The 15,185-nt window shown below is 47.8% G+C and overlaps 1 protein-coding gene across 1 annotated transcript; it reads right to left on the bottom strand.

Annotated features, from left to right (window-relative positions):
* Window positions 1-3,015: 3,015 nt before the first annotated feature.
* On the bottom strand, window positions 3,016-14,042 carry CD22 (CD22 molecule). The gene is made up of 14 exons (XM_006764985.2): window positions 14,009-14,042; window positions 12,333-12,388; window positions 11,736-12,110; window positions 10,415-10,720; window positions 8,829-9,107; window positions 8,441-8,704; window positions 7,170-7,427; window positions 6,702-6,965; window positions 6,357-6,620; window positions 5,021-5,117; window positions 4,772-4,847; window positions 4,477-4,601; window positions 3,761-3,845; window positions 3,016-3,489 (listed from the first exon to the last, which is right to left on the bottom strand). The coding sequence occupies exons 2-14, from the start codon at window positions 12,364-12,366 to the stop codon at window positions 3,358-3,360; spliced, it is 2,559 nt and encodes an 852-aa protein (XP_006765048.1). The 5' UTR covers window positions 12,367-12,388; window positions 14,009-14,042; the 3' UTR covers window positions 3,016-3,357.
* Between the last annotated feature and the right edge of the window lie 1,143 nt (window positions 14,043-15,185).

Below are 15,185 nucleotides of genomic sequence, written 5' to 3'. Positions count from 1 at the left end.
CAGGAAGAATAAAAAAACATCAGTAGGCCAATAACAATTAATGAAATTGAAGCAGTACTAAAAAGGTCCCAGCAAACAAAACCCCTGGTCAAGACAGATTCACAGGGGAGTTTTACCAAGCCTTCAAAGAACAACCAACACCCATCATCCTCAAACTATTCCAAAAAATCGAAGAGGAAGGAACACTTCCAAACTCTTTTAGGAGGCCAACATTATCCTAATTCCAAAACCAGATAAAGACACTACAAAGAAAGAGAATTACTGGCCAATATCCTTGATGAACATAGATACTAAAATCCTCAACAAAATATTAGCAAATCGAATTCAGCAATATAATAAAAGATCATACACCATGACCAAGTGGGATTTACTCCAGGTACGCAGGCTAGTGCAATATTCTCAAGTCACATAAAAAAACATTGAAAAACAAAAATCACATGGTCATATCAATAGACACAGAAAAAGCATTCGGCAAAATTCAGCATCCATTTTTGATAAAAAACTGTCAGCAAAGTAGGAAAAGAGGGATCATACCTCAACATAATAAAGGCCGTATATGACAAACCTACAGCCAACATCATACTTAATGGGCAAAAACTAAAACCATTTCCCCAAGAACAGGAATAAGACAGGGATGTCCTCTTTCACCACTCTTATTCAACATAGTACTGAAGTCTTAGCTACAGCAATTGGGCAAGAAGAAAAAATAAAAGGTATCCAAATTGGAAAGAAAGACGTAAAATTGTCATTATCTGCAGATGACATGATATTGTACATAGAAAACGCTAAGGACTACACAAAAAACTTCTAGATTTAGTAAATGAATTTGGCAATGTAGCAGGGTACAAAATTAACACCCAGAAATCTATGGCTTTTTTATACACCAATAATGGTCTCTCAGAAAGAAAAACTTAAAAAATAATCCCATTTACTACTAAAACAGGAAAATTAGAAATAAACTTAACCAAGGAGGTAAAAGACTCAGAAAATTAAAGGACAGGAAAAAAAGAGATAGAAAAAGATATAAAGATGTGTTCATGGACTGCTAGAATTAACATAATTAAAATGGCCATACTACCCAAAGCAATCTATAGATTCAATGCAATCCCTATTAAAATACCATTAGCATATTTCACAGAGCTAGAACACATACTCCAAAAATTTATATGGAATTTAAAAAGACCTTGCATAGCAGCAGCAATCTTGAGAAAAAACAAAGTTGGAGGGATCACAGTATCAGATATCAAAGCCACTGTAACAAAAACAGCCTGGTCCTGGCACAAGAACAGGCATATATACATCAATGGAATAGAACAGAGAACCCAGAAATCAACCTAAGCCACTATGTTCAATTAATATTTGACAATGGAGGCAAGAGAATACAATGGAGCAAAGATATTCTCTAAATGATGTTGTGAAAACTGGACAGGTACATGCAAAAAAATGAAACTAAACCACCAAATTACAACATAGACAATAATAAACTTAAAATGGATAAGATACTTAAATGGAATAAACTCAAAATGGATATAATACAAAGTCATGAAACCATCAAAATCCTAGAAAAAAAATAGGTAACAAAATGTCAAACATCTCATGTAGCAGAATTTTCACAGATATATTGCCTAGGGGCAAGAGGAACAAAGGAAAAAAATAAACAAATGGGACTATATCAAACTAAAAAGCTTCTGCACAGCAAAGGAAACCAGCATCAAAATGAAAAGGGAACCCACTTCATAGGAGAACATATTTGCCAATGATACATAAGGGGTTAATTTCCCAATATATAAAGTACTCATACAACTCAACAAAAGGAAGACAAATAATCCAATTAAAAAGTGGGGACAAAGTAGGCTGATCAGAAATCGGTGCCTCAATCTGTGTAATTGTGAGGATGAGCAGAACCTCCTCTTCTCTTTGAGAGCTTTCAGTATTAAGCAGACTGGAAAGGGGACAGGGAAGAGAGGTGGATTAACCACAGGTTCTTCCTTCTATGGAGAATGGGCCTTTGCCCGTTGGCATAAGCAGGAGAATGGGAGGGGAGAGATCAAACCTGACAAATGGAGGGAAGTTGCGAAGACCTACTGGAAAGTCGGAATTACCGAATGCAATAGGGAACTGGTGGGGCGACTGCGGGAGGTAGAAAAGCTAAGGTTTCTCAGGGCAGCGGGCCTTCGAGGAGCTCTTAGGCAGCTTGGATTGTAAAGGAACTTGGCAGGGTCACTCTTGAGAATAGCTGGGAGTAACGGGTTGGCTTCCCCTTTTTGCATTCTTCAAGAGATGCAAATAAGACAGGACTTTGGTTTCAGGGACTTTTGGCTATTGCATAAGGCTTCTCATAACGGGACTCAAGCAATGTAAATTATACAGCACTTCCTACACTGAACCACCTGCACAAAAACTGAGGCTCAAATAAGCAGATGAACTTTGCCCAAGATGGCTTGGCTAATAAAGCAGAGGGGGCAGACAGAGGGGGCAACAGTGGGCTCTTTGCAACAAGATAACAGACTTTTCAGTCTGCTGATTTAATCATGAAATTACCTTGACTCCTGTCCCTTTTCCCTAAGCCTCATTCATGAGGCCATCCCACATCTCTGTCCTACTCTGATACTACAGACCAGAATTAGCTCACTGATTCTTTGAAATAATATCAAGACATTTTTATTGTGCAACTCCGTGCTTGTTACATGTTTGTTCACACAGGTGTATGTCTCACACCACCAGCCCCTGAAGGTGGGCTGCAGCCGCGTGATCCTCTCCGTGGAATGCCTCGCTGACATAGAGAGAAGTCAGGGCCAGGTAGTTCCTCTTTCTACCTCATTTCTGTTCCTTTCTCTGGACATTGCTCCAGATAGATTAGGCGTAAGATTAGTGAGTGGGGCTCTCAGAGTGGGGCTGGAGGGTGGGGTATTAAGGAGATGGGGAGTGAAAGAGGAAAAGCTAGCGACCAGCTGATCTCCACAGGGGTACAGACAGCTGGGGGTGGGTGTTGGAGTGGGTGGGTGGTGGCAGACGGTTGGGGAGGAGCAGGGGGATTTGTACAGTGCAGGCTAGGTGTTCAGATGATTTTCTGGGACAGAAGGAGCATGGGACAGGACAGGGCCAGGCCTTTTGGATGGTTGAGGTTACAATGCTGAGAGGGAAGACTGTCTCATATCCAAAGTTCTCTGTACCGACTGGGGTGCAGTAATTGTGTGTGTACGCACGTATGTGAGTGTGTGTGTGTGTGTGTGTGTGTGTGTGTGTGTGTGTGTGTGTAAGGAGAGGTTGTGTAACTTCTCAACTGAGCAACAGTGACTGCAGGTGCCATGACTATACCCGACAGCCCCTAGGCACCAGCTCAGCCACTTGGATCCATTAGTGCTTTAGGGTCACGTACTCCACTCCTTCCTGTCTCAGAGGCCGCTCCCCAAGCCCCAAATGAACCAGCTCCGAGTAATGTATCCCATCGTCTTCTGGAACATCTGGAATCACGTTCTCATAGTCGCCCTGAGAAAGCCACATCATGGTCAGCGTGGCTGACCCACTGTTTTCTCTCCTTAACTCCACAGGGGAGAGGGGGTCGAGAGCCCAAGCAGGAACCCTCTTATTCAGAAACCGGCTGCCTTTGGCATCTCAGAGTGGGAGGTGCTGGCCCTGTGCCTGGGCTGCCTCCCCAGGACCCAGCCTTGACACCGCTGAGACCACCCAAGCCTCCCCACCTGGGGCTCACAGCTGGGGCCAGGTCCTCCACTCCCTCCTTCCACACCCGCCCTCTTACCACTTGACGCTTCTGCACCACCGAGTAAGTGACTGTGTTGTCCCTGTTTAGGGAAGGTCTGTGCACCTCTGGGGTCCCTGCATCCCTGAGAGGAAAGGCAGATAGATGACCACAAGTGAAGCATTTCTTATGAATTCTGCCCCTTCTTTTAACTCCCTAGACCCCAAGAGCACCCCAGCCTCTCAGCCTTTTATGTGTACACCTAATGCTCACAGTAGGAGCTAACTTGTCAAACGAGTGAGTACCACAGCCTTAACCTAGGTCAGTGATGGCGAACCTATGACACATGAACTCATTTTTTTGGTTGATTTTTCTTTGTTAAATGGCATTTAGATATATAAAATAAATATCAAAAATATAAATCTTTGTTTTACTATGGTTGCAAATATCAAAAAATTTCTATATGTGACACAGCACCAGAGTTAAGTTAGGGTTTTTCAAAATGCTGACATGCCGAGCTCAAAGGTTTGCCATCACTGACTAGGTGATAGAGACTGACTCTGGGCATACATTCTTCTGGCTTGAAGGAGCAGGTCCAATTCCTGAGACCATTACTTACCAAAGGGGATAGGTTGTCATGGAGCTGGAATGAGGAAATGGGAACATGGTGGTGCTTGGCATGGGCTTGGCACAAAGATGGCAGGTGAGACATGGGCTTTCCCTCCCACAGCCCCCACCCCCAGGGTGCAGATGTCACCCTCCCGGCCCCTCAGTACCCAGTCCTCGGCGGGTCCGTCTCGCCGACAGGAAAGCGCAGCGTCGCATAGCTGATGGAATCTTCCATCACCGGATTGTAGCAGCCCAGGGACTGAGGGCCTTCAGGGAGGGGGGCTCTTCTAATCTGCATGAGGGACAGGGTCTCAGCTCCCACCCCTCCTTTCCCCGCCACAGTTCCCTTCCCCAGGAGGCTGACAGCCCAGGCTGCTCCACAGCACTCTTCATCACCCCCTTCACTTTGCTTCTTTGCTTGACTTCAAGGTCTGCCTGCACTTCATCTTTCTTCCATCCTACCTTGTTATTCCTCACAAAGAAGCTCTGCCCACTGGAATTTTCCTGAGGCCCTTGCTGGCTCTGAATCCTCTTCCAGCTAAGAAATAAAGACCCGCTCAGTGAGGAGCAAGGGATGGGGACAGGACCCTGTGGAGTGGGTGAGTTGGGTCCTACAGGATTGAGTAACTGGAGTTTCTCCCTGGAATGGGCTGAGGAACAGAAGAGGGAAGGCAGAAGGAAGAGAAAGGGAGGGCAGTGTGAGGAGCTCACCTTCCCTGAAACTTGACTCCCAAGAATGCCAGGAAGAGGATGACCAGGCACAGCCCCAGGCCCAGGGCCACTCGCCGGCTGATGGTCTGTGGGCTATCTGTGGGGAAAGGAGGACCCTCCATTGAGGACATTGTCTCAGTCAGATACCAGCCCACTCTGCCCTGAACATTCGCCTGGAGGGCATCCTGTCCTTTCTTCTGCATGATCTCCACCAGTGAGGACACAATACAGAAGAACAGAGAGAAGCTAGTCCCTGCCCTCTGGACCTGCCGTTAGGAGGTCCTGTTGGTGACAGGCAGGGGCGCACACGAAGCACAGAAGCCTCATAAATAAGCACCACTTTTTCAGAGGGCGCTTGGCCTTACTGTGGAACTTCACAAAACTGTCCTTGCACCCAGCAATTCCACGTAGGAATTTATCCTGCAACTATCCTTGCAGGGGTGCCCTGAGCAAGAGACTGCACATGCGTGAGAAGGGCACTAAGCAGCATTCACACACCGGAATACAGCGTGGCCTTCAGGAAAAGAGACAGGTCTCCAGGGGAGACCAGGGGACATGCTTTTAGACAGTGTTGCATTTCAAAGTAACACACACAGGCTATTTCCTTTTAGTGCGCCGTTTTGCAGGCAATAATCCTCTAAATTTAAAAACATAGCTCCAATCATAAATCTGAACAAAGCATAATAAATAAATAAAATATCTTCCCTATGTTTCCAGACACCCTCTGTATGCACACTCCAAGTGGTGTTATTACATTGGGGGGGAGCGGGGAGATTCAGGGCAAAGTGTGAGCCCTGCTACCATTTGTGTAAGGAAGGGTGTGTAGGCACCGATGGACAGATGCACACTGTGCACATACAGAATCCTCTGAGGAGACGTAAACCACTGCCAACAGTGAAGGCTTTGAAGAAGAGGGCAGAGTTCTCAGGGAGCAAGAAAGGAGAGGTATATCCACTATGTACCCTTTCATGCTGTTTTAGCCTTTTATCAGGTACTTGTATGGTTTAAAAAAAAAACACTCAAGTTTCAAAAGATAAAAACAAGGGTGAGACAGAGAGAGACAGAGAGAGGGACCCCGTAAGGAGCTCAGGATGTCTGGAAGGTGGAAGCAGCCTGCCAGGGAATCCTCCTGGAGAGAGTCAGGAGAGACTGGGCAGGAGGAGGGAGCCAGGGAGCTGTGTGCAGCAGGGTGTGCCTTTGAGCACACAGGTTGGGCTGGCCTGGCAGGATCGGGAGGGAGAGGAGCGGGAAGAAGGGGTAGGTGGTCTGAAATTCAGTCTCGGGGCAAAACCACAGGAGTGGCCAAGGCCAGAGAAGAAGAGGGAAGGGGCCTTACAGTAGACAGTGAGGGTGCTAGGGGGCGACCGGTCCACACCCAGTCGGTTGCCCCCCTGGCACCAATAGGCGCCTGAGTGCTGGACCTTCACAGGATCCAATCTCAGCATCTGATGATCATGGTGAAGGTTCTGGTTATTCCAGTCAAACCAGGTGTAGCGGGAGATGGGAGGGTTGGCATCGCTCTCACACATCAGGACTGCTTTCTTCCCCTCCATCACACTGTCTTTAGGGCTAATGGACACCTGTAGCCTCCTAGGTGCATCTGTATGAGAAAGAGAAATCAGGATCTGGGTAGCCAGTTACCTGCCCTTCTCTGCTCTTAGGTCCAGGCCCAGCCACTCACACAGCACTGGGAGCTCCCAGGCCTCGGATGTGCTCTGCCCTATGGAGTTGCTGACCACGCAGCTGTAACTTCCAGCGTCTTCTGGGGAGATGGAGCCAAAGCTCAGTTCTCTTCCTTCCTTCAGAAAGATCCCATTCTTCTTCCAGAAGAAGTGAACGTCCATGGGACGGCTGCTAGAGAAGTTACATCGGAGGAGGACTGCGTGTCCGGAGTGAATCTCAGAACGGGGGCCAATCCACAGGACCTTGACATCTCTGGGGGCATCTGGAGAGCAAGGGCCTCGGCCTGACTTCTTGGGTCCCATTTTCTCCTCCTGCCCCAGAAATTCCTCTCCCCTTGGTGCTGAGGCCTGACTCTTACCCCCTCAATTCTCTGTAAAGACTCTCGTCCAGGCTTCTGCCTCCTCCCCCTCAGAGCCCCATCTCCCACCCAAGTCACCTCCCAGATGGCCCTGCCCGGGTCACTCACACTGGACCTGCAGGCTGACAGGTTGAGCCCACGAACACCACAGGTTACAGGCTGCACAGGTGAATGGCATGGCATTCCAGGCAACTTTTTGAATCCTTAGCATCCCAGGTACTAGCTCTTTCCAGGAGCCGGGGGGACTCCATTCATATCTGGTAACTCTAGGGTTACTGGAATTATAGTTACAGAACAGGGTCACATTGTCTCCTTCTCGAATTGGTGTAGGATTTTGAATCACCATGGTTACCTCCTTGGGGGAATCTGGGAGGAAGTGAAAAAAATGGGTGAAGAAAAGTCAGCTGGTCGTAATACCTATTCCTTCCAGCATTCACGTAATTCCTAAACTAACCATAGGAAGGCTCGTGCTTCCTTCTTGCATCTGTGTTAGGACAGAAACCCTCCCCTTCTTGTCTGGCCTGGCTGTGGTTAGAGGCAGGATGGAGCAGCGGTTAGGAGCACAGCTCTGACAGAGAACATGTGGTGCTGTTTGTGGGTCTTTGCAAGGGTCTGGCACACACAGCTGGGTGGCTGCAGCATGAGTGTTAGTAAAAATGACAACAACAATAATAATAATAATAATAATAAGCACAGCTCTGAAGCTAGGCTGCTGGGCCCTATCACTTAGAACTGTGTGACCATGGACTGCAGGACTCAGTTTACTTATCTGTCAAATGAGGTCCTAAGAATATCTAACCTCATGGGATTGTTGCCAGGACAAAATAAGATGATGTCCTTAAAGCAGTGTGGTGTGTAGTAAACACTTAATAAGAATTGGTGCCACTGCTGCTATCACATATCAGGCGATATATCTAGATGTTCAAGATCTGGGCATTCCCATCAGCATATTTGGTCCAGATGATAATGTTCCAGTGTCCAAGGATGAAAACTATGGATTCTCTTTGTCCCTGGCTTGACACAGTGACAAGATTCACTGTGTTAAATAAGGTCTGATGATGGAGAGGTAATGACACGTTTTGCCTCAGTTCTCCTTGAACACTTCAGAACCCCTTCTGGGGCACAGCCACTGCTTAGTGATGCCAAGTCTCTGTGTCCTTCAAGGGGCCCTGGCATCGAGCAGTTTATTCATTCAACAAACATCTACTAAGCACCTACCACCAGCCAGACCCTGTTCTGGTGCTGAGAATACAGCTGTGAACAACAGCAGAACACCCAAGGAGCTTACATGTCAGGAGGCCCTTCCCTGCACTCATCTGCTTCCTCCTCCACCCACATCCCTCTTCTCCCTCTAGGACCCAACGTCTCTGACTACTCACATTGGATATCCAACTCAGCATTCTGGCCAGCGTGTCCACGACCAATACTGTTTTGTGCTATGCAGTGATAATTCCCAGCGTGCCTGAGGCGGACCTGTGGGATCTCGAAGGTCTCATCTGTCCCTCTCCACACTTCTTTGTTATTGTGATACCAGGTATAATTGGTTGGAGGAGGATTGGCCTGTGATATACAAGTCAGCTTTACACTAGTTCCCTCCTTAGCTGGTGAGGAGAAGATCTGAACCCTGGAAGGTTCTGGAGCATCTGGAAAAAGGGGCAGAGGCAAGTGGGGGAGTTGAGCAGAGGCCTCTGCTGCTGACCTCTTAAGGGCCTTGGTTCCACCCCACTAACTCCCTGCCTGCCCTTCCATAGCTCCCAGGAGGCTCACAGTGCACTTGGAGGACCACTTCTGATGTTGCTGAGCCCACACCATTGTGGGCCTGGCAGTGATACTTTCCACTCATCTGTTTGGTCACTTTAGGCAGAGTTAGCTTGAGAATCTTCTGCTCCCTCTGCAGTGTCTCTTGCTCTGTCACGGGGATTCCATCCTTGAGCCAGAAAAGAGTCTGGTACTCTGGGTAGCTGCTGATGACCTGGCACGTCATGGTCACAGGTTCACCCTCTTTTACATTGACTTCTTTGGGACTAACCTCCAACTTTGGGGAGTCTGGAGGAGCAGAGGGATAGTGAGAGATGAGAAAGGGAATTCGTAGAGAGTGTAAAGCAGTGAGAAGTTGTAGAGCATAAAGTTGTACAGCCACTTCTTCTGATAAAGCAGTGGCCTGTGTATAGCATGTGGGGTGTGCAGCCTTGTCAACAAGCATGGGCTGGCAACCATCACAGCCTCCTAACTCCTGTCTCTGTTCCTCCCACTCCCAGTCCCTGCAGGTCTGGTCTCCCCAGCAGCAGCAGCATTCCTAATATTGTCAATCAAACCTTGTCACTCCCTTGCTTGAAACCATTCAGTGGAGTCTAAAACCTGACTGCTGCCTACAAGCTCAAGTGCCCTGGTCCCTCTCGACCATCCTTTCCTACACTGGGCCCCTCAGACATAGTGCTGGGGCTCTGTGGCCCCTTGTTTGTCACAGATACACTACGTTCCTACTTCAAAAATTTCTCCTCATTCTCTCCTCTTCCTGGAATCTTCTCAAAAATATCTGCCTGCCTCAGTCCCTCCCTTCACTCAAACCTCAGCACAAGTTCACTTGCGTCACAGAAGTCTCCCTCTTTCCAAGCCCTGCTTTAGTTTTTCTTAATACACTTAGCACTACCTACTGTTATGAACTCTATTTCTGTGTTGATCTCTTTTTGCTTCTCTTTTCCACTGCAATGCTAGCTCCACACAGGCAAGAATTTTGCTCACTGCTATCTCCCCAGCAGCCATAATGAGGCCTTGCACCTAGTAGGTTTGCAACAAATATCTATTAAATGAATGAATGAATGATGAAAAAAAAATCCCTCCCCTCTCCCCAAAGAACAATAAAACCTAACCAGATGATCCCAAAATCATGTCATGGCTGGAGGATAGATTAAAATATTTTATTCTGACCAGGGATGGGAAACATCCTGTTCACAGGCTGTATAAGGCCCATTAAATCATTTGGTCTGGCCCTGCCAAGGCATTAGGGGTGCGGTAATTAAATGTTTGACCAAATATAGCAGCTAATTTTTAAGTTGATAATTTCGTATGGCCCACAGATGATGTTATAAATATCCAAATGACCCTCGGCAGAAAAATGGTTCCCTACTCCTATAAGCAGATGCTGAAATGAGTCAGTTTCCAGATATACCAGGGCTGACCACAGGGATGGTGGAGGAGGGAACCCAGCTCAGTTGGACCACTCCCGGCTCTGGGGCCCACAGACTGATTATGCTTCCTTCCGTGGAGGCTCATGCTACCCTGGTGCTCACGGAAGGGTTGGGAGGAGAGGACAAGTTCCTCGTCCTTCCCATTGGAGCATTGGAGAGACTCACGCTTCACATCTAGCCGCACCGTTTCCTGAGAGAGCAGCCCATCTTCTGTGTCATTCCAGACCTGGCAGGTCAGCTTCTTGCCATGGTGAGTCCACTGCGGCTGCAATGTGAAGTGGCTCTGGGTGAAGATAGTCTTGGTGGTCAGGGAAGTCAAGGGGACAGAGGCATGTTGACGTGACTCTTCCAGGAGCCACCGCAACTTGATCTGGTACTCAAAGCAGGCAAAATTCAGCATGCAGGTCAGAGTGACTTCTTGGGACTCCCAGATTTCTGGAGGGAGCTCAATGCGAGGTGGAGGAGCCGTCTCTGCAAAAAGAGTGGAGACCATGCTGGCAGCCTGGAAAACAGGACTGCTGCGTACCGGCCCTCACACCTGGCTTTAGATGCTCTGGCCCAAATAACCTTTCGGGATCCCCTTACTAGTCCACCCGCCGCTCTCCAGGCCTGCCTTTCTCTGCTTTGAACCACTTTTGTTCAGTGAAAGCATCCTCTGAAAGGTCTTGCAAGTGCTGAACCTCCTTAGAATTACACGTCATATTTTGTGCTTATTTTATTCTACTCCCAAATGTTTCCATTCTAAATGTTTTCAAAAAATAAAGAAATAAATGTTTTCAAGATCATTCTCCCATCACCCCTAAATGAATTTTACCAGTTTAGACACATTAAATCCATCTAATGCCAGTTTAGCTTAACATGCATTTCTTAGTTTTGACAACAAGACTGCACTGTCTAATGGCCTTGCTATTGGAGGCACAACTAACAGCACTCCTGTCGGAGGCTCCTCTGGTGGAGCAGGACGGTGGAAAGCCAATCCTGGCTCTCCTGAGGCTGGGCTACCCTCCAACTGCAAGGTCTGAAGCTACATCTCTTACTCCAAACATAGGGCTGCCTAGTCCCCCCACCAAGGCAGGCTATAAAACGGAGTGAGCACATGCCCCAGGGGAAAGCCTGAGATCTGTGCTTTATCTGCCCCTACACATGTCATTTAGCTATGAAGGGCCAGTTAGAATTAATCACCGACTTCAACACATTGCAAGATTTTACTTAGAAATCTAGTTTTCCCTTGAAAAATCAGGTCACCTGGCATCCAGAGTGCAGAATGGGCAGAAGCTGGGTGGCAAGTGGGTGCTTGAGGAGGAACAAGAGTGCATGCTCCAGTTTGGCCACAGCCCCATTGTCTTGTGCTGCTGAGTCACTCATTGGCACCCCCTGCCTGGCCTCTGTAGGCCACCTGGTTTTCAGGCCCTGTCCCATGAGTCGGTGTTTCCCACTTCCCTCCTACCCTGGCCTGAGGTAGAGGATACCATGCCCAGGGCCTTACTGGAGATGTTGAGGACTATATTCTCCATCCACTTTCCACTCTTCGATGTCATCCTCAGCCCCAGCTGACCGTTGTCTTGGGCTTTTACAGGGTAGATGCGAAGGGTGCAGTTGGATTTGTTGTCTCCCAGGAATTTCACTCTTCCCAGAGAGACAGACATCTGTGACTTCGTATTCTCATAGAGGATTGTCCCACTGTAGCCCTTGGTCTTGTCATCAAACACGTAATTCTGGTACACAGTCAGGTTTTCCAGGACCAATCCATACCCTGGGATTGTGTAGTGGCAGGGAATCCAGACACAGGCTCCCTCCCAGGCATAGATGGTGTCCGGGTGCTCAAAGTTCCATGTGCTTGAGTTAGAAAAAGCCAAGTATTCTGAAACCCACCACAATGATCAGAAAGCATTATTGAGGGACATGGAGAACTTTCAAAGGAGTAAAGAATCCCCTCTGAAGAGAGAGGGAGACACACACACACACACACAGCAAGACACAAACCCTACCCCACATTTACTCTTCTCTGCCCCAGATCTTTCCTCCTCCTCCAGCTCCACAGTCACCCCAGAACCCAAGCACCAGCCCAGATCACAATCCTTACCAAGGAGCAGGAACAAGGGGCCAAGGAGATGCATGGTGTTGTGTCTAGGCGGGAGCCTGGGGCAGAAAGTGTGTGTTTTTGAGCCACCTGGTCGCTTACTTCTTCTTAGATGACTTTTCTTGCTCATTTACTGAGATCCAACCCCTTGTCCCTGATCCCGGGAAACCCATGTCTGGCTGCATAGAGGCATGTGGGGTTCTGGATGCACATTGGGCTTCTTTGGTATGCTATGCCTCTCTCATCAGTCCGAGATCCTTGCAGGGCTAGTCTCAATCTCTTCCCAGCACTCCTTCCTTTCTTTCATCCATCTACCTACCAATTCATCCATGCATCCATCTATCCATCCATGATTGTATAAACTTCCTGCCTAGCTCTTGGGCTTTGAATAGCACCAGACGACTGAGCACTGCAAGTACCAGGTTATAGGAAACTTGGAGCTCACTTTGGGGCAACTAGTGAAGGATTTACATAGGGAAGAGACATGACCTAATAATTAAGTATGATATCAGGAGAGCATTTAAAGGGGTCTGAGAAGACTTAGAAGTCCAGGAGTCCCTCTCAGATGCCTAGGGGCTGGGTAGGAAACATAAATCAGCCAGGTGGTCCTGGGTCTAGCCAATTGTGGCCAAGTGGGAATGTGGGCTCAGCACAACCTGATCTTCCACTGTTTTAAGAGAAGCAAAATTGCCATGTGAAATATCCTGCTTAAAAAACATAAATAAGCAGCCTGTCTGTGCACCACAGACAGCCTAAGGGCTGCCAATGTTCAACCTCTCTCTCTCTCTCTCTCTGTCTCTCTCTCTCTCTCTCTCCTTCTTTCTCTCTCCCTCTCTCCAGTGAGCTGGCCACCACCTTACTATACTTTTACAAAGTTACATTTACATAAAGTTAAATTTAAGTCTTAATTTGCATGGCTGTGCCCTCAATGCCATCCCTGGGGAGTCAGGCAGGATGTGTCCACAGAGTGTGTCTCCTTTCTCAGCACAGATCTGTGCCCCTCCCCCCCACCCAGCCAACATTTCCCACACATCAGTGTCCCCCACCCCCCACCAGCTATGTGGCTTCTGCCAAAGGCTGTTGGGTATGCAGTACCTGGTGTGCTGAAAGCATGAAGAGGTCTGTCCCCAGGGGTAGTGGCTGTGCTGGCTTGGCTCAGGCAGGGATTAGGGGTAAGGGATCTGAACGGGTGCAGTCTCTCCAGGCAGAGCTGACACCAGCTCTGTAGGCACTAATAGTGTTACACACACACACACACACACACACACACACAAAGTCTTCAAGGTCAGATCCATTTGAGAGAAACTGGGTTTAAAAAGTTAAATAAGACTTTACTGCAGGCCTTTCAATCAATGGAGGGGGGGTAGGGGATGGGGAGTCCGTGGGGGAGGGGGGAGTGTCATACATCTCCCAGCATGGGGTTAGGGTACATACTTCGTTAGCCATGGGGACTACTTTACATTTTCCATGAAAAACTCGGCAGGGTTGCAGGGTCAATGTTTTTAGAGATGCACTTTGGATCCCCTTTGAGTTTCCACAAGGTCTGTGGCAAGGGCCAGATTCCATGCAAAGACTAGCCTTCAGCAGCTGGGCCACTGTGCCAGCAGCCAGCATCCACCCGCTCATTGAGAACTGGCTCAATAATTCCAGGATGAATGGGAGAGGGGCTGGGTGCTTACCTGAAGGAGCTCCAGAAAGTCTCTGGGGCACAAGAAGTGGGCTCCAGGCTTGGAATTGAAGGGCTGCTACAGCATGGTGGAGTGTGGAGGCTAGGGGCAGTAGCATTAGGCACAAAGACTCAGGACAAGGCTACACTGTTCAGGACCTCAGAGCCAGCCTCCCTGAGTTTATTCTTCCCTCTTGGCCATCCAGTGACCATCCTATTCTCAGAGGCTCACCAAGCCCAGCAGGGGAGATGCTCTAAGACAGGCCTCTACAACCTGCTATAACACAGCAAGAGAGGGAGAGGGTCCCATTGTACTACCAACCCCAAGAATTGTGCCTGGCACACAGTAGCTGCTCTATACTTGCCTGTTGAATGCAAAAAAAATAACACACACACAAACCACCAAAACAAAAATAGTTTTTACCTGTTTCCTGGTGTCTTCTCTCTTCAGAGACCCTGGCAGCATCTGAGAGTGAAAGGAGAAGCACAGTGAAGTCTTTAGTAACTAATTTTCACCCTTTGGACACACCCCCTGCCTCTTAGTGGCTCTGAAGGGGACTAAGAGGCATGACGATCTAGGAAGTGGGGAAAGAGGCAATGAAGGGGATATAGGCTTGGAGCCAGTTTGGAAGGAACACTCAAATGTCTGTGGTCAGTTTTTTCTCAGTGTATGGAGTTTCTACATCAGATGAGTGTCAGAGTGAGCTCCTCCACAAGTTCCCCTGCATCCAGCTCTTAGGAAATGACAATGACTCAATCCAAGCAGATTAGAGCTGTCAGCCTGCTGGAAAAGGCACAGGTCAACTTGAAAGTATTTGTCTTTTAGTTTCACCATCCAATTATTCTATAGCAGTGATGGCGAACCTATGACACATGTGTCAGAGGTGACATGCGAACTCGTTTTTTTGGTTGATTTTTCTTTGTTAAGTGGCATTTAAATATATAAAATAAATATCAAAAATATAAATCTTTGTTTTACTATGGTTGCAAATATCAAAAAAATTCTATATGTGACATGGCACCAGAGTTAAGTTAGGGTTATTCAAAATGCTGACACGCCGAGCTCAAAAGGTTCACCATCACTGTTCTATAGGCTTGAAAGGTAGGGAATCCGACCACGAACATTGACGTTTTAGGAACCCCCAAGGGTTGAGAAAGAGCCCACATATATCAGAAAGGATGAAGATAAC

The sequence above is a fragment of the Myotis davidii genome, unplaced genomic scaffold (assembly GCF_000327345.1).
Source record: "Myotis davidii unplaced genomic scaffold, ASM32734v1 scaffold681, whole genome shotgun sequence".
In the NCBI taxonomy this organism is placed as follows: domain Eukaryota; kingdom Metazoa; phylum Chordata; class Mammalia; order Chiroptera; family Vespertilionidae; genus Myotis; species Myotis davidii.
Note: the sequence above shows the minus strand (reverse complement) of the source record. Positions and strands in the feature narration are given on the sequence as shown.

Excerpts from the sequence above, each read along its gene's own strand:
- CD22 (XM_006764985.2), bottom strand. The coding sequence starts at position 12,366 with ATGCATCTCCTTGGCCCCTTGTTCCTGCTCCTTG. Across the intron at positions 6,621-6,701 it reads CTGGGAGCTCCCAGTGCTGT|ATGCACCTAGGAGGCTACAG; the intron begins GTGAGTGGCTGG and ends TTTCTCATACAG. Across the intron at positions 3,846-4,476 it reads ACGGACCCGCCGAGGACTGG|GGATGCAGGGACCCCAGAGG; the intron begins GTACTGAGGGGC and ends CTTTCCTCTCAG.